The 23,198-nt window shown below is 41.2% G+C and overlaps 1 protein-coding gene across 1 annotated transcript in view; it reads left to right on the top strand.

Annotated features, from left to right (window-relative positions):
- The first annotated feature begins 446 nt into the window (after positions 1-446).
- LOC143290460 (WD repeat, SAM and U-box domain-containing protein 1-like) overlaps positions 447-23,198 on the top strand; it is a 28,814-nt gene continuing 6,062 nt past the window's right edge. The window contains 15 exon segments of the mRNA XM_076599914.1: positions 447-645; positions 1,853-2,282; positions 3,538-3,737; positions 5,158-5,256; positions 5,788-5,881; positions 7,035-7,068; positions 8,631-8,674; positions 10,804-10,910; positions 13,393-13,460; positions 13,462-13,612; positions 15,487-15,576; positions 16,116-16,217; positions 17,810-18,016; positions 20,027-20,125; positions 22,309-22,383. Coding sequence (XP_076456029.1) covers positions 1,873-2,282; positions 3,538-3,737; positions 5,158-5,256; positions 5,788-5,881; positions 7,035-7,068; positions 8,631-8,674; positions 10,804-10,910; positions 13,393-13,460; positions 13,462-13,612; positions 15,487-15,576; positions 16,116-16,217; positions 17,810-18,016; positions 20,027-20,125; positions 22,309-22,383 — 1,780 coding nt within the window. The 5' untranslated portion in view covers positions 447-645; positions 1,853-1,872.

Below are 23,198 nucleotides of genomic sequence, written 5' to 3' on the forward strand. Positions count from 1 at the left end.
CCGTGTCGATACTCCCCCGTGTCGATACTACCCCATGCCAGACCACAATTGTGTTCAGTGTCTTCTGGCAAAATAATGTAGAAAATACCCGCTTTCATACTGTCATTGGCACACAAATTACGCCTGCACTCAAGACCTGCCTTCAGTGCGTTGCTCCGGGTTAGGCTGCAGGTCAGACATCTGCCCAGCGGATGAGGTGTAGCGTATATGGATTTGTCCGAACGCGTTGACGCCTCATTGTGAAACTGAAACTGTGGACTTTACCAAACTGCCACAATACTAATCCCAATTAGCACTGATCTGTGGCCTCAAAATCAGATAAGTGATACCAACTGGGTGCACTGATTTCTGTGAGGAGTGTTAAAATGTTCGGTATTGTGCTTCGGTTCTGAGCCGATTGCGCAGGCTTGTGACGGGAAGTCACATGATCTTTCGCAATTGTTAAAATGGCCACCGATTGTTGGTGACATTCGCATCATGTAAACAAACTCTGTCACAATTGCGACTGTTGCTCAATTACGTTGATCGCGACAGATTTTCATATATTCGTGTAGGTCATTTACAGATTCTTCTTCTGAGGAAATCGATTCTCGTCGACCAACAGGTGTCGTTGGAACAAACATCAAACTGTCACACGCTTTTCAAGTGAGATTACATTGATCAGTCGATTGTTTTGTTTCCGAAGTAATAACATGGAATTTGTAGCAAAAGGGTGTGGTTCGGTGACAGATTACCAAGTTTTCTGTAATAAAAATACAGTTTGGGGACAGGAAGAAACTGGATAAAAGTTTATTATTGTTAGTTTCAGTATCGGTTAGAAACAGCGAATGTTCAATCTGTGCGCGCGTGTGTGATTGTGTGTGTGTGCGCGCGCGCACGTGTGTGTGTGTGTGTTGTACTGGAATCAGAATTTAAGTATTAGACTTTTTAAAGAGATGACATATTACAAAGGACTTTCATTACGTCCGGTATAATATCAACGATTCCGCAGTTAAAAAAGAAAATGCTTCTTTTGCCCATTTTATTAATAAAGCCAGTGAGTTCAGTAGTGTTGTACTGGCACAAAGATTTGTTTGAAATTTGTAGGATCTTAATCTTTTATGTATTGAAAAAAGATCATATGTTATCATTCTTATGTAGAACTTAATGTATTACTGACTGCATTCTTACATTTTTTTCAGGTCCAGACTCAAATATTTAGTTACATGATATGACACACACACACACACACACACACACACACACACACACACACACACACACACACACACACACACACACACACACACACACTCACACACACATGCACACACACACACACACACATGCACACACACACACACACACACATACTAAACGCACACATATACTGATATAGATCTATGTGTGTGTGTGTTCAAGTGTGTGTTCGCACACATGCGCATGTGTGTGTGTGTGTGTGTTTCAGTTACTAGAATATATAAATGATTGTCTGTAATTTGTAAAGGAGTGAATATAAAAAGTTTGTTTTAGAAAATATGTTTGCACACATTGAGAAAGTCTACAGTGCATTAGATCAACAAGATGGCAAGAAGTGAAGAAAAACAATGTTGCTGAACTACTTTAAGTAGTAATCATAGAAGCAACAGTATTCTGTGCTTAGCTGTGCACTCTGTGGTTAGATATATATGTATAATATGTATACTATATGAATGTGTATGTGTGTGTGTTTGTGTGTGTATTATACTAACATAGCATGTGTAAACTAAAAAAACAAAACAAAAACCAACAACCAAAAGTCAAATGATGATAAAGCTTGCATGATAAATTTGAAATAATAAAACTGGGCGATCATTGCTGTTTCTGTCACCAGGTTGTGCAGACCAGAATCCCATGGCAGACATGGTAGCAAGCCAGATCCATGTGATATCCACCCACAAGGGAGATGTCACTGCTGTGGCCTTTGGCAGCACAACCTTGGCGTCAGTGTCAGGTGACAAAACCATCCGGCTTTGGGACACCAAGGACTTCACCGAATTCCCCAAATCCCCGTTTTTGGCACATTCCTACATCATTCATCACTGTACATTTTCCCCACTGGGGTCAGTTCTAGCCACCTGCTCCACTGATGGGAAATTGATACTGTGGGACGTGTGGTCAGGGGAGATCAAGGCCCAGTTTGAGCATCCCAGTAAATGTGGCATTCGTGTGTGCAAGTTCTCGCCAGATTCTAGTCGCATCGCTTCTGGGAGCGACGATGATACCATATGTGTGTGGGACATCGCTACCAGACAACTTATCAGGTAGTGTGCTTTTGAACTTGTAGAAGACATCTGTTTTTTTTTGGTTTTTTTTGTTTTTTTTGTTTAGTTTGGTTTCTGGATTATTTGCTTGCTAAAAAAAATAAAATAAAAAATAAAAAACTCTACCCAGGTCTGTCGTCTAATTTGTCTGCTTAACCTTATTATGTTTTCGTTTTCCCAGTCTTTGTTTTTTTCTGGTTTTTTTTTGTTGTTGTTGTTGTTGTTTTGGGGGCGGGGGGGTTAACCTTAATTTTGTATTTTGTCAATATATGAAATTCTACTTTCCAGTCACTTTTGTACTGTAGTTGTAAGTCTCCCACAGGGTACCTTACAGGTGATTATATAATCATGTAGATCTATCAATCTAATCAATTGATCTTTCTTGATAATGATAGAAAATCCCAAGATTAAAGACTGGACATTAACACCACACCACAAGCCTGTGCATGCTAATGTCCACTTTGGCTAACAACGGCATTAATGAGAGATTTTTAAAACAAGTGCTTTGACCAATAACCCCGTACCCCAGTGCAAATCAGATCTGTCAAAGGTTAAACCAAGAATGATATTTGATGCTACCCCATCCTCATGGAAAATAAAGACATCAGCCTCAGGGCCTTGATCTCTCAGTAGATAGACAGATAGATCTATAAATTGAGATATGTGTGTGTGATGTGTTTGTGTGTATTTTTATTTGGTCTTCTTTTCCTCCTGATCAATGGAACAGCTTGTGACCATTTTTTTGTTCTGACATAAAAAAAAAAAGAAAGATTTAACTTGATTGAAAATTTTGTTGAAAGTCAAGATTCAGTCTGTCTATTATCTGTCTCTGTCAGTGTCTGTTTGTCTGTCTGTTTATTTATCTGTCTGTTTATCTATCTTTATTTATCTATATATTTTCTATATATCTTTGTTTGGTGTGGCTATACACTATACAGTTAACTGTTATTTTTTAAAACTTGAGTGCATTTTTTTTATAGCCATTGGGCAAATTATTGTACAGAAAAGACAGCAGTGATACTATGATTTATTTTTTAAAGACATATTTTTATATGAAGAAGACATATATCTGTGAGCCTTCAAAGAGAGTATTTGTGTGTTTAAAAGATTGTTCTAATTGTAATGATTGACAGTTTGTCAGTCTATCTAGAGTCTACGATGTGATTTATTTATGATAATTATTACCTGACAGACTCAGGCATGATCCCCAGTCACCCTGTCACATTCATCTTTCATGATGAACATTCCGTTGCAGATCCTTCACGGGTCTGGAAGACTCAGTGGTGGCGTTAGCCTACAGTCCTGATGGTCACTTTTTGGTGTCGGGAAGCCCGAACGGTGACCTTCATGTGTGGGACGCCGAGTTTGGTCACGGGCGCTACCTGTCCCTGAAGGTTGACGCCCACGACTTGGGCGTCACGTGCTGCGAGTTCTCGCCCACCTTTGGCTCTGCCTGTGAGTCTGAGACACGATGGGATTCTGGATTTTGAACTGTTGTTAGTGTCAGAAGGAATCACTCACAGCTTTTTTTTTTTTTTTTTCTTAAATATAGGGAATGTTCTTCGCAGTCTATTTTCCCCCTTAGGTAATTTGGGAAAGAAAAAAAAAGTTTTCCCCCTTAGGTAATTTGGAAAAAAAAAAGTTTTCCCCCTTAGGTAATTTGGAAAAAAAAAAAAAGTTTTCCCCCTTAGGTAATTTGGAAAAAAAAAAGTTTTCCCCCTTAGGTAATTTGGAGAAAAAAAAGTTTCAACTACACATACTATACCATGACGTACTGGTGCAGACTGGTAGGATTCTGATTCCTATCCTGTGCAAAATACTTATCCACTCTGGTGAAACATTTTAATTTTCATTATGCTGTTTTGGCTCTTCATACTAATAGGTCATATATGTCTGTATACTATAAAAGTTTGTAAAAAGTAGGTTGGGAATTTTACTTCAGAAGTGATAAATGTACAACTAGGTGCTCAAAAATTAAGAGGATATAAAAGTGGTGATGGGAAAAACAGTATTCCAGAAGTACAGTGCTCTAAAACAGACGGTGCAGAAGATGGTTGGTTGCTTTTGTGCTGGTGTGAAAACTGAAGAGTTTTCACTGTGTCAGTGTGTGCATGAACTTGTGAGTTTATGCATGTACACAAAAACATGTTTCTCTGTTTTCTGTATATGTTGATCAGATAGCGTGTGTAGGAGTGTGCGTGCTTGTTCATGCGCATGCATGTGTGTGTGTGTGTGTGTGTGTGTGTGTGTGTGTGTTTCTGTAGATAAAACATCCAGAACTGAAGAGAATATTATACATAATGTGTTCATTGGCTTGTGGATGATCACGTACAAGAACATATTACTTCTGTGTGCTAATCAGATAGTGTGTGAAGGTATTTGTGTATGTAAGTATTTGTGTTTGTGTCTGTGTCTTTTGGAAGAACGGGCAGAACTGAAAAGTATGTCACTATAATATTTTCTTGGACTTGTGAATGAATGCATATAATATAAACATATCTGTGGTTATGTATATTATGATATATATATATGTATGTATGTATATATAATTAATATATGTGCGGTATGTGAAGAGTTTATTACAATAGGTACATGAACTTGTGAATGAATGCATAAAAAGTTATTTGTGGTTGTGGGTATGTATGCATGTGCACGCTTGTTTGGGTGTGTGTGTGTGTGTGTGTGTATACTTGTCTGTGTGGCCTGTTTGTGTGTGCATGCATGCATGGTTGTTCATGTGTTTGTGTGCATCTGTGTTTGTGTCTGCGTGTGCACATGTGTTCATGACTCTGTCTGTGTGTACATGTGTGTGTGTGTGTATGTGTGCATGTGTGTGTGTGTGTGTGCATGTGTGTGTGTGTGTGTGTGTGTGCAGGTAAAGCAGACAGTGTGGTGGCCCAGTTGCTGCTGGCTACAGGGGGCAAGGATCACCTCATCAAGCTGTGGACCTTCGCTGCTCAGCTGGGCTCCGCAGGTACAGATTTCACCTGTACCCCCCCCCCCCACAACCCACCCCCCACACACACACCCTCCTTACCCCCACCCCCCTGACCTCCCTCCCGGCTCCCTGCGAGGGAAAGAGTTTAATTCTTTTGCCACCAAGTTTTTGTGTGAAAAACACTCCCCAGACCCAAATATTTTAGACTTGACACCATCAGTCACACAATTCAGTTTATTTCAACACAACACTGTGGACTTATTCGCTTCAAACTCTATTGGGGGGGGCGGGGCTTCAAACAACCCTGGAAAATGGAGTATGGCTGTCTACATGGCAGGGTAAAAACAGTCATACATATGTAAAAGCCCGCTCGTGAACATGTATTCGAGTGAACGTTGGAGTTGCAGCCCGCAATCGAAGAAGTAGAAGAAGTCTTAAACTAATCTTCAGCCCTGTTCTGTTGAGCTGTTAATGGAATGCTTAACATTTGGAATTATAGTTTTTGCTATTGTCATGTTGTGACGTGTTCACTTTGAGTATGACATTGTTATATGTGTTATGTTTCAGATGTACTGTTGAAATGCCATGCTGAGTTGCCAGGTCACTCTGACATTGTGATGTCATGTGCCTTCTCTCCGTCAGGGGAAATTCTTGCCTCAGGGTGAGCATGGCATTTCTGAATCAAGAAGTATCTGTTTGGCAGGTGCACTTAGATTGAAATAAGATGTGTGTGTGTGTGTGTGTGTTTATGATAATTATTTGTAAGTCAGTTTGGGATTTTGGAATGTTAGTTGACTTAGGTTTTAGTTGAATGATGTTCCATGTTATTGGAGGAATTGAAAATAAATGTATTTGTATGATAAGTCAGCAGCTCTTGTTATTTTCTTTAAAGAAAGTATGATACATAATTCCAGTTACCCTTTTAGCTTTTTTTTTTTTCTTCTTTTTCTGCGTTCGTGGGCTGCAACTCCCACGTTCACTCATATATACGCGAGTGGGCTTTTACGTGTATGACCGTTTTTAACCCGCCATGTAGGCAGCCATACTCCGCTTTCAGGGGTGTGCATGCTGGGTGTGTTCTTGTTTCCATAACCCACCGAACGCTGACATGGATTACAGGATCTTTAACGTGCGTATTTGATCTTCTGCTTGCGTATACACACGAAGGGGGTTCAGGCACTGGCAGGTCTGCACATATGTTGACCTGGGAGATCGTAAAAATCTCCACCCTTTACCCACCAGGCGCCGTCACCGTGATTCGAACCCGGGACCCTCAGATTGAAAGTCCAACGCTTTAAACATTCGGCTATTGCGCCCGTCCCTTTTAGCTTTGATAGTTATCCCCTTTTACTTCATATGGATATGACTACTTTGTGTGGATTATAAGAAAATGGTGCTAAAAAAACACCCCAAATCAGTACTAGAAATACATGTTGTCCGACATATGATGGTCAGATCATTGATCTGTCATAAAGTTTATTCCGAGGGAAAGAAAACGTGGCTTGTCTTTTTTTAGTATCATCAGCTCTGAGGTCTTTGCCTTGTAAATCAAATTGTTGCACACAAGGAAAAGTGGGGTACTTTCTTTGTTCTGTTGACTGATTGCAGCAGAAAGTTATGAGTAGTTCTTAACTGATAGGCATCAGCACTTTGCCACAAATACAAAGTTTTAAATCACATCTGCTACATGCTTTCACAGCCAGTCCAGATTTGCAGACATCATACATACAAGATCATAAGCAAAGAACAGTTTACAGTGCCAGTTATTCATATTCTGTTATTATTTCAAAATACTTTTTGTTGCTTTTTTTCAGGTCATTTGATAAAAGCCTGCGTTTATGGGATCCAGTAAGTATATTAGAAATAAATTTATATGTTAGAAATGAATATATTCATAACTACTTGTCCCTTTTTGCATATGTGTTTTCTTTTTTTGTGTGTGTGTGTGGAGGGGGTGGGGGGGTAGGTATATATTACTATCATTGGACACGCCTAACACCGCACAGGAACAAATCCCTCACTCACGAGAATTTTCTTTCCCTCCACTGGACCTTGAGTGGTGGTCTGGACGCCAGTCATTCAGATGAGACAGTAAACCAAGGAGTCATGATGGCTGCCGGAAAAAGAGGGCGCTAGCCAACGGGACAAAGGGGAGGTTACCTACTTCCGGGAGGTTATCGGCTGTAGTTTCGTTTTCTCCACATAGGCGGATAGTAGTTTGCACAGGACAGGAATGTCAGACCCCTGCCAGAGTCTGCACTAGTTGGGTCACGGTAAGTATGTTATTTAAACGTAATTTTAGATAGAAAATTTCCTTTCCATGTGCAGCATTAAACCCACCGCAACAAAAGGCAAAAGTCTGTGGAAAAATCTAGTCTAATTAGACAGTAAACAAATAAACTTGCAGACTGGAAAAAAAAAAAAAAAAAGGAAAAATAAAAGGGTGGCACTGTACCGTGGTGAAACACTTTCGCCTGGAGGAGCAACCCAAATTTCACATAGAGAACTCTGTTGTGACAATGAAGTAATGCAAAACAATGCAAAAAAATTAAAAAATAGGTGACAGGCTGTAGGATGGGGTGGGGAAGGAGCAAAACGCACACAAATACACCAGACTTTTTTAGTCTTGCTGATCTGTACAATGGCTAATCAAGCATTCTATGTATTTTTTTATGTTTATAAAAGAAGCATCAATTCATTCTCATTGAATGTGTATTTGATTAGAATCATGTACTTCTGGGTTGGGTTTGGTTTCTGGGTCTCTATCCATGTTTGTCTGACAAATCTGAGATATATATATATATAACATGAACATGTATTAAAAGCTGTTGATTGATTTAAGATCAGATATCTGAAAAATGATTTTTGTATCCATTTTTCACCAAGATTGTACTCATTTTTGTTCAAACAGGGGCAGAAGACGAAAATTATGTTGTTGTTTTTTTTACTAGCTTAATTTCATAAGTGGTTTTCTTATTCTAATCTTTCCCTCATGTTTGTGTCAGAAGACAAAAATTATGATTATGATTTTTTTTTTTTTTTTTTATAGGTTAATTTCTCATTAGTGGTTTTCTTATTCTAATCTTTTCTTCATGTATGTGTCAGACTTTGTGTGTGTGTGTGTGTGCGCGCGTATGTGTGTCTGTGATTGTGTGTGTGTGAGTTTGTGTGTGAGGGTGTATGTGTGTAAGTGTGTGTTTGTGTGTGTGTACACGCACAGTTGTATATGCTTGTTTGTGCATGTATGTGCGTGTGTGTGATATTTCTGCATTTATGTGTGAGCAGATATGCGCTTATGTGTGTGTGTATATATATATGTGTGTGTGTGTGTGTGTGTGTGTGTGTGTGTGTGTAATTTAAAATTATGTACAAACATCAGTTGATTGACTTATTTTCTATTTTTCTGACAGCTGAAGGGAGTTGCCTTGTTCTCCATCGAAGCCTGTCACAACAGGTGAGGTCCACACCTGTATTGTGTCCATCAGTCACACGAATTCCTCCCATACCTGTATCTTGATCCACCTGTGTCAGATAAACCTTCAGTGAACAAAGAACTACAGTTCCAGACTTTACCAGACACAAGAAAAAAAACCTGAACAATTGTAAAAATGAAAAGAAAGTAATTGCTGCAAAACATGCTTCAAGAATTGTTGTTGGGGTTTTTTTTGTTGGGGGAAGGGTGGGCGGGTGGGGTGGAGGAGGGTGTTGGAATTCTTCTACAGCAATTCGTAGGGCTTTCAAGGCCAGAACAGTGTGTTGAGTCTGTGTGTAATTTAGCTTTTTATGGTGCTTTTGTTTGTTGTTGTTTGTGTTTGGTTTTCTTTAATTTCTTTCTTTCATTTTTTTTATATTAAACAGATGTAAACAGTCTACATGATTTCACTCCTTCTTGGAACTGAAATGGGGTTGGAGCTGTCAACTGCATGGTTTTGTCGCTGTAACCTTTCAGACATTGGAGAGAAAAAAGAAAAAAAAAGATTCCCAAAGCGAGAAAAGAACAGGTTGATGATTGAAACACTCTTGAGGCGGCAAGTGTACTCTGTGGTTACTTGATATTGTAGAGTGGTGACCTCGTGTTCCACCTGGGCAGTGAGAATATATACAAGTGTGTGGGATTTCTCCCCCTCCACTGGACCTTGAGTGGTGGTCTGGACTCCAGTCATTTGCATCAGAGGATAAACTAATGTCCCGTGTGTAGCACACACTTAGCGCAGGTAATAGAGCCCACGGCAACGGGAGAGTTGTCCCTGGCAAAATGCTGCACAAAAATCCAATTTGATAGCCGGAAAAAGAGGGCGCTAGTGAGGAAAGCAAAGGGCAGGTAACATACTTCGGGAGGTTATCGGGTGGGTAGTAGTTTGCACAGGACAGGAATCAGACCCCTGCCGGAGTCTGCACTAGTGGGTCACAGTAAGTATTTTACTTAAACGTAATTTTAGGAAGAAAATTTCCTTTTGATAGCAAAGTAAATGCACTTGAGGTCAGAAAGTAGAACAAACACACACACACACACACACACAAAGTGGTGCTCCATTATGGCAGTGTGTTGTCATCGGGGAGAGCAGCTTGAATTTCACACAGAGAAATCTGTTGTGACAAAAATGTAATACGTTTTTTTTTTCTTCTGGTATGTAGTGTTGTAGAAGGCTTGGGCCATGCCAGTTGGGTAAATTCCCAGGTACCGCTTCAGTAACCAGTCTGGCCAAACTGGAGACCCGAATACGTCAGTTTTTAAAGACGAATAGAACGCAGTTGTTTTTATTTCTTTCTGTTCTTTATTTGCATTTTTTTTTCTTTATAACCGTTTGCGGTGCTTACTTCAGTGGAATCTACAGGGAGGGGTGCCTGGGGCCCCAAGACAGTAAGGTCATTTTGTATGGTTTTTTTCTTTCTTGTATAGATAGATAGATATAGATAGGTAGGTAGGCAGGTAGGTAGGTGGGTAGGTAGATAGGTAAGCAGGTAGGTAGATAGATAGATAGATAGACAGGTAGGTAGATAGATATAGATAGATAGATAGATACATAGGTAGGTAGACAGATAGATAGATAGGTAGATATACTATGATAATTTTGTATGCATATGGTTTTTTTTCTATTTTGCATAGATAGATAGATAGGTAGATATACTATGATAATTTTGTATGTATGTGTTTTTTTTTCTTTTTTGTATAGATAGATAGGTAGGTATGTATGTAGGTAGGTAGATAGAGAGAGATAGGTAGGTAGATAGGTAGGTAGGTAGATAGACAGATAGATAGATGGTATATATACTGTTAAATATCCTCATAAGTTGAACACACACTCAACAAAGGCTTCATTGACTCCAAGTTTGTGGCGTGTTATGATAATTTTGTATGGGTTTTCCCCCCCCTTTTTTTTTTAGTATATATGTATAGATATACTGTGAAATGTCATCATAAGTTAAACACACACTCAACAAAGGTAATTTTGTATGTGAACTTTTTTTTTCTTTTTTGTATATATGTATAGACAGATAGATTGATAGATAGATAGATAAGTATACTGTGAAATATCATCATTGGTTAAACACACTCTCAACAAAGGCTTCATCGACTCTCAGGTTTGTGACGTGCTGTGCCTTCTCCATGGACGGCAGCATGCTGGCCACAGGTTCCATGGACCGTACCGTCAAGATCTGGAAACTGACCGACACCAGTCGCATCATGTGTGAGTAGGCTTGCTTTGAAACGGTCACACCAGTCTTCACTTATAATTAGTGTACCAATTTGTCGTGAATTATGTAAAGTTGTTTGCTATTTTATTTAGCATTGAACACATTTGTTATGTCAAATATTAAAGCTTCTTCTTCTTCTTGTCTTTTTGAAATAAATGATACAGATGTAATCAGTCTTCATGATTTCACTCCTCCTTGGAACTGAAATTGGAACTTGGGCTGGAGCTGTCAACTGCATGGTTTTGTAGCAGTAACTTTTCGGACACTGTCTCGCAAGATGTGCATATATTGGAGGAAGGAGAAGACGGCAGATTACAACATACATAAAACAGATGATTTGATTACACATACTTAACCGTGACCCAACTAGTGCAGACTCCGGCAGGGGTCTGACATTCCTGTCCTGTGCAAACTACTGTCCGTCTATGCGGAGAAAATGAAACTACGGCCGATAACCTCCCGGAAGTAGGTAATCTCCCCTTTGTCCCGCTGGCTATCGCCCTCTTTTTCCGGCAGCCATTATGACTTCTGTTCCTGTGCTCTCCATACCGCTAAGTTTTTTCGTATTTGTTTTTTGTCAGATTTTGTCTTCAACCAGGTCACATAATTATATGGTTCGATTGGGATGTCGGGCTAAAAATTTCCTATTACTAAGCTATTGATTGACGACTTTAGAATGTCACAGAAACACTGTAATTGAGAAATTCTGTCAGTTTAGAATATGTACATAGATCTTAGCCAATATTTTTGAATTAAGCTGTTGTTCTTTCAAAGCCAGTTTAAATTATCATAAGCTTATCACAGTCAAATTGTATTAATGCTAATATTACCAACCTGATCCTGCTTATGAAAAGAAAAAGCTGCAGAGATGTGAATATGAATAAACCTGGAACAAGATGAAGAAATGAATCATCCTGCCAGTCTTCAGTTATAAGTAGCGTATCAATTTATCACTAACATTGTAAAGTTGTTTGCTGTTTTTGGAGCATTGAAATCATGTGTCATTTCAAATATTCAAGCATTCAGGAGATTTGGGGAAAATCTGATCAGATTTTTCTCCTATGCTGATTGATGTCAGTTACTTCTTGTTTTATCACAGATTATGTAAACTGTCAGTGCTAAGAGCCATTTTCACCACATTATTTATAAGAAGCAGTCAAGGCTCTTGATTTTCACAGTTGAATAGCAGAACAACTGTTGAAGGAATCTGAGTTTTTCAGCAAACAAAGAATATTCATCTGCCCCTCACCCCACATCCTTTTTTTTTTTTTTAATTTTAATAGCTCGTAACAGCTGCATAATATTTTACCATACTTTTTTTAAATAAGGAGCTTGCTTTCTTTCTTTCTAACGAATCCCGTCACAATATATGACCATTCTTTTTCAACCTTCCTCTTTTTCATTGATGACCTGTGATTTCCATGTTCACACTCATACATGAGTAAACCTCTATGTGTATGACCGTTTTTACCTTTGCCATGTAGGCAGTCATACTCCGTTTTCAGGGGGATGCATGTGATATGTTCTTGTTTCCAAAACGCACCCACCGCTGACGTGGGTTACAGGATCTTTAACATGCATATTTGATCTTCTGCACGCGTACTTACATGAAGGAGGTACAGGCGCTAGCAGGTTTGATCATCTGGGAGATCGGAAAAATCTCCACCCTTTACCCACCAGATACCAGTGACTGAGATTCAAACCCTGGACCCTCAGATTGAATGCCCAATCCTTAACTCTCTCCATACGAACAGCGAAAGAGACGACGTTAACATCGTTTCACCCCAGTTACCATCATCAAAATATTGCAAGCGGAAGGCTCTTATACTGAAGAGGTGAATGTTGATAAATGACGACGGAAGCTAAAGGTTGGGTCATTCAGACACCCACTGGACATCCGAGGGGTCTGTGTAGAGGAGAAGAGAGGACTGGCCGTACTGAGTGAGGTAAACCACTGGGCTGTTGGGTCTGTCATTCTTTTAGATAAGGAGCTTGCTTTGGGGGTTTTAAAGACATTTTAATATCAAGAAACAAGACAAAAATACTAGCGCTCATTAAAGAGAAAAAAGGAAAACTTGAGCACAACAAGCCTGAGCTTTTGTCGTGCTTTCGTTCTCTCTCTCCGTTTACGCATACCCAATTTCAAATATTCCACTGTTGGCTGCCGCTCTTTCTGTCTCAGGACCTTGCGTTTGGAATGAGCTCCCCCCCCTTCTCTTCGTCAGGTCTCCGCACTCAGCTCTTTCAAGTCTGGGCTAAAAACCCACCTCTTCCCAAGATAGCCTCCCTTCCCTGCCTCTTCCTTGTGTTCAGTTTTTCAGTCATTTCAGTTATTCAGTCATGTGTGTGTGTGACTGACTGGTGACTGGTGTGAAAGCGCTTTGATTTGTCTCTGCACAAGATTTAGCGCTATATAAATACTAATCATTATTATCGTTATTCTCTCTCTCTAACGGATTCCATCACACTGTCCAGACGGTCTGTCAGGTTACGAGGAGCCAGAGGCACAGGAGGAGGAGGGGAGGTCAGGTGGATGTGGGTCACCCCATGGAGGGGTTCTCTGCGGAGGACGTGGCCCAGTGGTTAAGCAACCTGGGGCTGGTCCAGTACCAGGAGGCCTTCCGCACTAACGCCATTGACGGCAAGGAGCTGCTGGCTCTGACTGTGTCCGACCTGGAGACACACCTGGGTGTGGGTGAGTCAGGGGTGGGTGATGTGTGGTAGGGGTGAGTGGGGGTGGGTGATGTATGGTAGGGGTGAGTGGGGGTGGGGGTGGGTGATGTGTGGTAGGGGTGTGATATGTGGGGGTGAGTGGGGGTGTGATGTGGGAGGTGAGTGTGGTGTGATGGAGGCATGATATGTGGGTGACTGGTGGTGTGGGTGTGGTATGGGGGGTGAGTGGTGGCGGGGTGGGATGTGATACGGGGGATGGATGGTGGGGTGGGGGTGGGTGGGGGTGTGATATGGGGGATGGTCGGACCTGGAGAAACATCTGGGTGTAGGTGAGTGTGCTGTGTTGGGGTGAGTGGTGGTGGGGTGGGGTGGGGTAGTGTGATGGAGGGTGGGATGGGGATGTGATATGGGGGATGGGTGGTGAGGTGGATGTGGGTGAGTGGGAATGGGGTGATATGGGTGGTGGGGGTGTGGGTGAGTGGGGGGGTGATATGGGGTATGGATGGTGGGGTAGGTGTGGGTGAGTGGTGGTTGGGTGATATGGGGTATGGGTGGTGGGGTGGGTGTGGGTAAGTGGTGGTGGGGTGATATGGGGTATGGGTGGTGGGGTGGATGTGGGTGAGTGGTGGTGGGGTGATATGGGTGGTGGGGGTGTGGGTGAGTGGGGGGGTGATATGGGGTATGGATGGTGGGGTAGGTGTGGGTGAGTGGTGGTTGGGTGATATGGGGTATGGGTGGTGGGGTGGGTGTGGGTAAGTGGTGGTGGGGTGATATGGGGTATGGGTGGTGGGGTGGATGTGGGTGAGTGGTGGTGGGGTGATATGGGGTATGGGTGGTGGGGTGGGTGTGGGTGAGTGGTGGTGGGGTGATATGGGTGAGTGGTGGTGGGGTGGATGTGGGGTATGGGTGGTGGGGTGGATGTGGGTGAGTGGTGGTGGAGTGATACGGGGTATGGGTGGTGGGGTGGATGTGGGTGAGTAGTGGTGGGGTGATATGGGGTATGGGTGGTGGGGTGGGTGTGGGTGAGTGGTGGTGGGGTGATATGGGGTATGGGTGGTGGAGTGGGGGTGTGTGATATGGGGGATGGGTGGTAGGTTGGCTTTGGGTGGGGTCTTTATCATTTGTTTTTGTGTGTGTGTGTGTGTGTTTGTGCATGCACCTGTGTATGTGCATACTTTTCTGTGTGAGAGCAGTTCTTGTATTTGCATGTGCGTGATCGGGTCTGTTGTGTGTGTGTGTGTGTGTGTGTGTGGTGGTGTTGTTGTTGTTGTTTTGATAAGGGAAAATCTTACACATAATTTTTTTAGCAGTTCTGTGTAATTTTTCTATTTTGATAATGAAAATGCTCTATACATTTGCAGAAATATACTTTAGTTGTTGTTCTTTTTTTTCTCATTTATTTTTCATTCTGTTTTTGTTGTTGTTGTTGTTTTTACTTTTTACTTTGTTTTTTCATTCTTCCTTTCCTTTCTTCCTCCTCACCTCACCTCACCTCACCTCACCTCACCTCACCTCACGTCATCTCACCTCACCACACCTCACCTCGCCTCGCCTCGCCTCCCCTCGCCTCGCCTCGCCTCACCTCACCTCGCCTCACCTCACCTCACCTCACCTCACCTCACGTCACCTCACCTCAGGCCCATAACTACAAAGTAGTCATTGGGGGAAGCCTGAGGACCGCAGACGCAACCTCCCTTCTCCATCTGTCTCTGCCAGCAGCAGCTCACGTGTGTGGAGTCCGGTCCATTGTTTGATGTTCTCATACCAGTTCTTCCGCTGTCTTCCTCTTCTTCTCCCGCCCTCGATTGTGCCCTGCATGATTGTTTTGGACAGACTGGTGTGTCAAGTGTTGTGTCCAAACCATATCAGCTTGCGTCTCTTCCTTTCTTCCACCAGGTGCCTTTGGCCACAGGAACAAGATCTTGAGGAGTCGTGACCAGGGAGGTCTGGTGCCTTCGCAGAACACGGCAGACACTTCAGCCTCTGGTGATTTTTTTTTTTTGTTTTTTTTTTGACACTTCTTTATTTTGACTGTTCTTTCTTTTAGGTTTTCTTTTTGTTTGTAATATTTGTTTTTCTACCTTGCTGGTCCATTTAGTATATATATATATATATATATATATATATAGAGAGAGAGAGAGAGAGAGAGATGTATATATGTATATGGATATAGATAGACAGATATTGATATATAATATATTGATATAGAATTATATAGATATAAAGACATAGATATGCACTGACAGCTGCCATTGGGTGCTTATATATGTGTGGGGGTTTTGTGGGGTTTTTTTGTTAACAAGAAAGCTTTGAGTATTTGCAGTCCTTTTCTAGACTGGGCAATCTTACTGTCTTGTATTTGTGTGTGTGTGTGTGTCTGTGTGTGTGTGTGTGTGTGTGTGTGTGTGTGTGTGTGTGTGTGTGTGTGTGTGTGTGTTGATTCATGGGTAGTTCAGTTACTCAGTTAGCTGACTGATTGATTGATTGATGGTGAACATGCAGCATTTTGCATGTGTTGTCAGCAGACAGGGATACACAGCTGGCACCAACAGCAGGTGAAGGAGAAAGAGTGCACTGGCAGTTCTCCAGACTTCCCTCTGTCCAGGGTTCTGGTCCTTCACATACAGGTGACAAATTTTAAGTGTCTTTATAATCGTGTATTCTAGTTCTACAAATCATTTATTTTAAAAAAAATGAGATAAGAACTGATCATTGGCAAAAGTTTGTGGAATATTTCCTCTTTAATTATGAATTTGTATCAGATTGGTTTTGTTTGTTTGTGTTTTTTGTTGGGCCTCCAACCTCCATTTTTTTCCCATTTACTTTCCTTTCTCTTTTCAGATAGTTCATTAGGAAGAAGTAAAGAACCAGAACCAATTTATTATTTCATTATCTTCATTAGGACTGATTTTGTATTTATCATATTTGATAATTGCAAAAAGACTAATGGGTAAAAAAAAAAAAAGTACTTGACAATCATTATATACATCTTCAGTACTTTATTCGATTTATCCAATTCAGTCACATATGCGCTTTTTCATTGGTGTTGCTTCCACATTGCTCATTTCCAAATCCCCCATACAGAGCCACACCCTGGTTCATCAGTCATAGTCCACAGGGAGGTGACAATGTTAGGTTGTCAGAAGGCCATTCACCAGAGGAGACCCTGCATTGCTGCTGTGTCACTTTTGTGGTGTTAGAAATGTCTTTGGAGTCAACTTTTAATTTTTGTGATACTCCTCGTCTCGTTTGAGACTCTTTGGGTTTGTTTTTTTTAACATTTGGTCTACAGGCCGACGGGCGCAATAGCCGAGTGGTTAAAGCGTTGGACTGCCAATCTGAGGGTCCCGGGTTCGAATCATGGTGATGGCGCCTGGTGGGTAAAGGGTGGAGATTTTTACGATCTCCCAGGTCAATATATGTGCAGACCTGCTAGTGCCTGAACCCCCTTCATGTGTATATGCAAGCAGAAGATCAAATACGCACGTTAAAGATCCTGTAATCCATGTCAGAGTTCAATGGGTTATGGAAACAAGAACATACCCAGCATGCACACCCCCGAAAACAGAGTATGGCTGCCTACATGGCGGGGTAAAAACGGTCATACACATAAAAGCCCACTCATGTGCATACGAGTGAACGCAGAAGAAGAAGAAGAAGGTCTACAGACCAACTATACTGATGGACTGAATGTGTTGGGCAGAAACATGGTGTGGTGGTGCCTCATCATCTTTTCTGCACTGACATGTGTGTGTGCAGCTTGGGCTGTATGTGTGCAGCAGACAAACAGACATACAAACAATCATGCTCTTGGAAGCACTGAGAGAGTGAGAGTATTATATGTCACATAAAAATCAAGTCATGCTTCACATGATAGGAAAAACAAATAAAACTACACGCAGGAAAAAATACAAAAAAAAAAAGGGTGGCGCTGTAGTGTAGCAACGCGCTCTCCCTGGGGAGAGCAGCCCGAATTTCACACAGAGAAATCTGATGTGATAAAAAGAAATACAAATACAAATGATATTTTTCACATTGTGTCATTCATCCTTGAGAAAGGTCTGTAGACTGAAAATTAGGATATTCTTTTATTTTCTTACTTGTTTTTTTTTTATGTGTGTTCCTTGTTCAAACACTTTTTAGTGATTAAAAAACAACAACAACATAACCACAACAGTATTTATATACCATTTAAGGAAAAAATCAAACTCAACCACAGGTGCAAAACCAGCTGCCACACTGAAGACAGCCCCACCTTCCAAAATGAATTCCCGGCCTTCGCCACAGTGGACAGTGGAGGACGTGGTTCAGTGGTTGGGAGTTCTGGGCCTCAGTAAATACCAGGACAGCTTCAGACAGAACGCCATTGACGGTGTGGAGCTGTTGGCGCTGAACGATTCGGATCTGAGTGCTACCCTGGGTGTCGGTGAGTGGGGACCATCTTAATAATGGATATTTATATAGCACACTATCCAGAAATCTGCTCTAGGTGCTTTACAAAAACGCTTTTGTTAACATAAAACATTATATCTATGTTACATACACACACCAAAATGTGACCACACACACACACACACACACACACACACACACACACACACACACACTACATACATACATTTTAACATACATGTGTAAGTAACAGCTACCTTAACACATACGCACACATAGGCAGGCACAAACTTACATAAACACACGCACACATAATACACATTCATATACATGCATGTAGTTATGTACACATACATATATATTCACACATAGTCAAGCACAGCTAACGCAAAGGAAGTGGACCTGCCACAATTGAACTTATTGCTGAGGGAAAAGGTGAGTTTTGAGACGAGATTTAAAAGATGCGAGGTAATCAGAGTCTTGATAGGTGATTGTTTCGGTCTTGTTTTTCTGTTACTTTTGGGAAGCTATGTAGGTAGTAATTTTTGTCTTGATATCTTTTTTATTCTTTTAAGTATGTTTTTTTTTGTGTGTGGATATGTGTGCTTTTAATTTTTTTTTTTTTTTTTTTTTTTTTGATTTGATGTATTTGTTTGTTGATGTTGAAGGATTCAGATCTGAATGCCATCTTGGGTGCTGGTAAGTGGGGATATGGTGGTTGGTGATTAATTTTGAACATGCTTTCCTCTCTTTGTTTGTTTTTGTCTTTTTTTAGGTGTGTGGTTGATACAAACTGACTATTGATAAATTTGTTATAATCAGAGTTCATTATAGCAGTATACTTTTCTATATGAAATCATGTTTTTGAATATTATTTTTAAAAAAAAAAGATGGCTACTATGTTATGTCTTTGATACCAATGTGTTTATGTTGTCATCATTATTGCCATTATGCAACATCTTTTATTCCATTGTGATGATGATGATGATGATGATGATATTGATACATACATAGCACCTATCTTTGGTCAGAAACCAGACAGCAAGCACTTTACAAACAGTCATTTGCACAACCGGCTGCCTACCTGGGTAGAGGCGACTGACGGCTGCCATTTGGCGCTCATGATTTGTTTCCTGTGTCACTCAGTCAGGTTTCAGTCACACACACACACACACACACACACTGACACAAGACATATAACATTTTAATGTGAATGACCGTTTCGTTTATTTACTATTTATTGTTTATTATTTAGTATGTCTACGTCGTCTTTGCCGTTGCTAGTAATCTACATCTATGATACCATTATGTCTGTGCTTTCATCGCCCATGTTTTCTCTTCTTTATTCGTTTTGCTTTAAAGTGTCTTGGGCTGGTGCATCTTATGAAAGAACATTCTTCAGTCTTGTTGGCTTGGGTATAAGCCAAATGAATGAATGAGCCAGCATCAGTGTGGATGCTTGCAAGTCAGAAAAGCTGTGGTGGTAGTCCGAAGGAGAAAAGTTTGTTGTATTTAATGAATTGTGTAGTATTGATTTGATCAAAGAGTTCTGTTTCTAGATGAGCGTTTGTGGGTCAGTCACAATTTCATGTGTGTGTCAGTATATGCACATATGCCTGTGTACCTCTTTTGAGAGAGCCAGAGGTAGAGGGCCCAGACTGATCGCGAATCGATTGCGATCGTGCCTTGATTTTAGCCCGATCTCCCAATCGAGCTACATAATTGTGCGACCTGTTTGAAGACATAATTGGACACAAAACAAACGCCAAAGAATTGATAGACAGAAAGAAAATGCAAAAAAACTTAGCCGTATGAAGTGCACAGGAACAGGTATCAAGATGGCTGCCGTCAAAAGAGGGCGTAGCCAGGGGGACAAAGGGGACGTTACCTACTTCCGGGAGGTTATCGGCCGTAGTACTTTCGTTTTCTCCGCATAGGCGGATAGTAGTTTGCACAGGACAGGAATGTCAGACCCATGTTATTTAAACGTAATTTTAGATAGAAAATTTCCTTTTTATTTTCTTGTTTTGTGTGTGTGTATCAGCTGCCTTGGGACACAGAAACAAGATTTTACGCAGCCGAGATGAGCAGGAAAAGCGCAACACGAACCAGAAGACAGAAACCTCGTCAAATGATTCCAGAGGTGGGCAGTGACGTCAGCTTGTGGTCTGTTTCTCTCTGGTGCTGTCATTGTATGTCAGTCTGCCAGACCTGTGGAAAGGATAGATGTTTGTGGAATAGTTTGTGCACAAAGGATCGATGTTTGTAGAATGAATTAGGCACAAAGGGTAGATGTTTGTGGAATAGTTTGTGCACAAAGGATCGATGTTTGTAGAATGAATTAGGCACAAAGGATAGATGTTTGTGGAATAGTTTGTGCACAAAGGACTGATGTTTGTAGAATGAATTAGGCACAAAGGATAGATGTTTGTGGAATAGTTTGTGCACAAAGGATTGATGTTTGTAGAATGAATTAGGCACAAAGGGTAGATGTTTGTGGAATAGTTTGTGCACAAAGGATTGATGTTTGTAGAATGAATTAGGCACAAAGGATAGATGTTTGTGGAATAGTTTGTGCACAAAGGATTGATGTTTGTAGAATGAATTAGGCACAAAGGATAGATGTTTGTGGAATAGTTTGTGCACAAAGGATTGATGTTTGTAGAATGAATTGGGCACAAAGGATAGATGTTTGTGGAATAGTTTGGGAACAAAAATAGATGTTAGTGGAATTTTTTTTTCACAAAGGATATATGTTTGTGGAATAGTTTTTTGCACAACAGATAGATGTATGTGGAATAGTTTTGGCACAAAGGATATATGTACGCAGAATAGTTTTGGCACAAAGGATAGATATTTGTTGAATTTTTTTTTCACAAAGGATAGATGTTTGTGGAATAGTTTGGGAACAAAGGATAGATGTAATCAGAGTAATTTTGGCACAAAGGATATATATTTGTTGATTTTTTTTTTCATGAAGGACAGATGTTTGTGGAATAGTTTTGCACAAAGGAAAGATGTTTGTGAAATCCCATTTACACTAAGAAGACATATTTATACCAGCTGCCGTGGTGAAGTGGTTAGCGTCATGGACTGATGGCTGGGGGGACATGGGTTCGAATCCCAGTGGAGGGGTTTTTTTTGGCCCGTGGCTGGCTCCTACGCAGAGTTGAGTGTACTATGGGCTTAAATGGGGAGACTGGGTCCACATAGTCAAGTATCATCCACTTCTTGGATGTGTCTTTGGGTGTGTAGCTCTAATTACCTGACTAACACTGTGTGTGTGTGTGTATCTCTCAGGCCTGGTTGACGCCGGGATATCATTATGAAAGGAAACGTAGCACACAGCCTTATCACGTAGCCCCAAACTAAAATGGACCTCCATAGCAACATCATCATCATCATCATCGTCCTCCTCCTCCTCCTCCTTCATCATTACCAATGTAAACAAAAAATGTCCCAAAGTCTGTGGCCTTTCAAACCCTGCTGTCATGGTGACCTCAGTTTTGATACCCCTCCACATATGTGCTTGGGGTGAGTCTTGTCAAGGTCTTCAGTGTCGGCGGATTCATGGAGGACTGCCGTTGGAGGGATGTGGTGGCGGTCTCCATGCTGGGAGGGATGCTCACTCAGTCTGGCTCCGCGACTAAGCCATTATTGTCGTCAGTAGGGGGCGTAGTAGGTGGTGTCCTAAGTAAGTTAAATCAGAACAGGCACCACTGAACACCACCGAAGTGACTCCGCAGCAGTGCACGGTCTCCTCTGGTGTGTAGCCTCATGGGGACCTAACATCAATGGTTCCCTGTGGACTGCTAATGCTGAGAATGTTATGGACGAACCCGGGTGTGGCTGTGTATGGGTGACTCAGAATGAGCGGCGTGGGAGTAATGCCACCGAAACGTTGCAGATGACAGGGCATCAAAAAAAAAAAAAAAGGAGATATTTATAGAATTTTTTTTTTTTGCATAAAGAATAGCATTATGTTTTGTAGAATTCTTTTTGCACAAGGGAGAGATGTTTGTGGTATCCTTTTTCAACAAAGGATGTCCAGGTATTCAGTCTGTTGTGCAAGACGACTGTGTGTTTCTAAAATGCTTAGAATTTGGTCTCTGATCGAAGATAGTTGCTTTTTAAGTATCAGTGATAATCAGTAAAGATTTGTCCATCATGAATGGACTGTGTGGGTGTTTGTAAAACGCTTACAATTCAGTCTGTGATCGAAGATACTTGCTATATAAGAATCAGTAATAATCAGTAAAGATTTGTCCATCATGAATGGACCGTGGTGTGGTAATGGTTGTGGGTTTTTTTTGTTTGGTGCTGCAGACACTGTGAGCAACCATGATGAGTTCATGTGTCCAATCTCCATGGCCATTATGAAGGACCCAGTCATTGCCGCTGGTAAGAGTTCTGTCTCCATGTCTGTTTCGTGATAATTGGTGAAAAAAAAAATCTGTGTGTTCTTCTTCTTCTTCTGCGTTCACTCGTATGCACACGAGTGGGCTTTTACGTGTATGACCGTTTTTACCCCGCCATGTAGGCAGCCATACTCCGTTTTCGGGGGTGTGCATGCTGGGTATGTTCTTGTTTCCATAACCCACCGAACGCTGACATGGATTACATGATCTTTAACATGTGTATTTGATCTTCTGCTTGCATATACACATGAAGGGGGTTCAGGCACTAGCAGGTCTGCACATATGTTGACCTGGGAGATCGTAAAAATCTCCACCCTTTACCCACCAGGCGCCGTCACCGTGATTCGAACCCGGGACCCTCAGATTGGCAGTCCAACGCTTTAACCACTCGCCTATTGCGCCCGTCAATCTGTGTGTTCAATAATGATAATGAGTGATCCTGTTATTGCTGCTGATAAGAATTCTGTTTGTGTGTCAATTTAATGATGATAAGTAAAATGTCTGTCTGTTTGTATAATGATAATGAAGGATGCAGTTATATGCTGTTGGTATCAATTCTGTTGGTCTTCTGACTTTTTTTTTTTTCAGCATTTAGTAGGCTATGGCCTGATTAACACATTGGGTCGTGTGTTGGTCACGTATCTGCCCCCATTTTCACAGCAGATATGGTGTAGTGTAGCTTATACAGATGAGTCTCACGCTATGCTGCTTCCTGGAAACTGAAACAGACTATAACTTTTTTTTATGATAATGAGTGGTGCTGCTGATAAGAAAGTCTTTCTGACGACACAACTGCGT

This window comes from Babylonia areolata, chromosome 15, assembly GCF_041734735.1.
Source record: "Babylonia areolata isolate BAREFJ2019XMU chromosome 15, ASM4173473v1, whole genome shotgun sequence".
In the NCBI taxonomy this organism is placed as follows: Eukaryota; Metazoa; Mollusca; class Gastropoda; order Neogastropoda; family Buccinidae; genus Babylonia; species Babylonia areolata.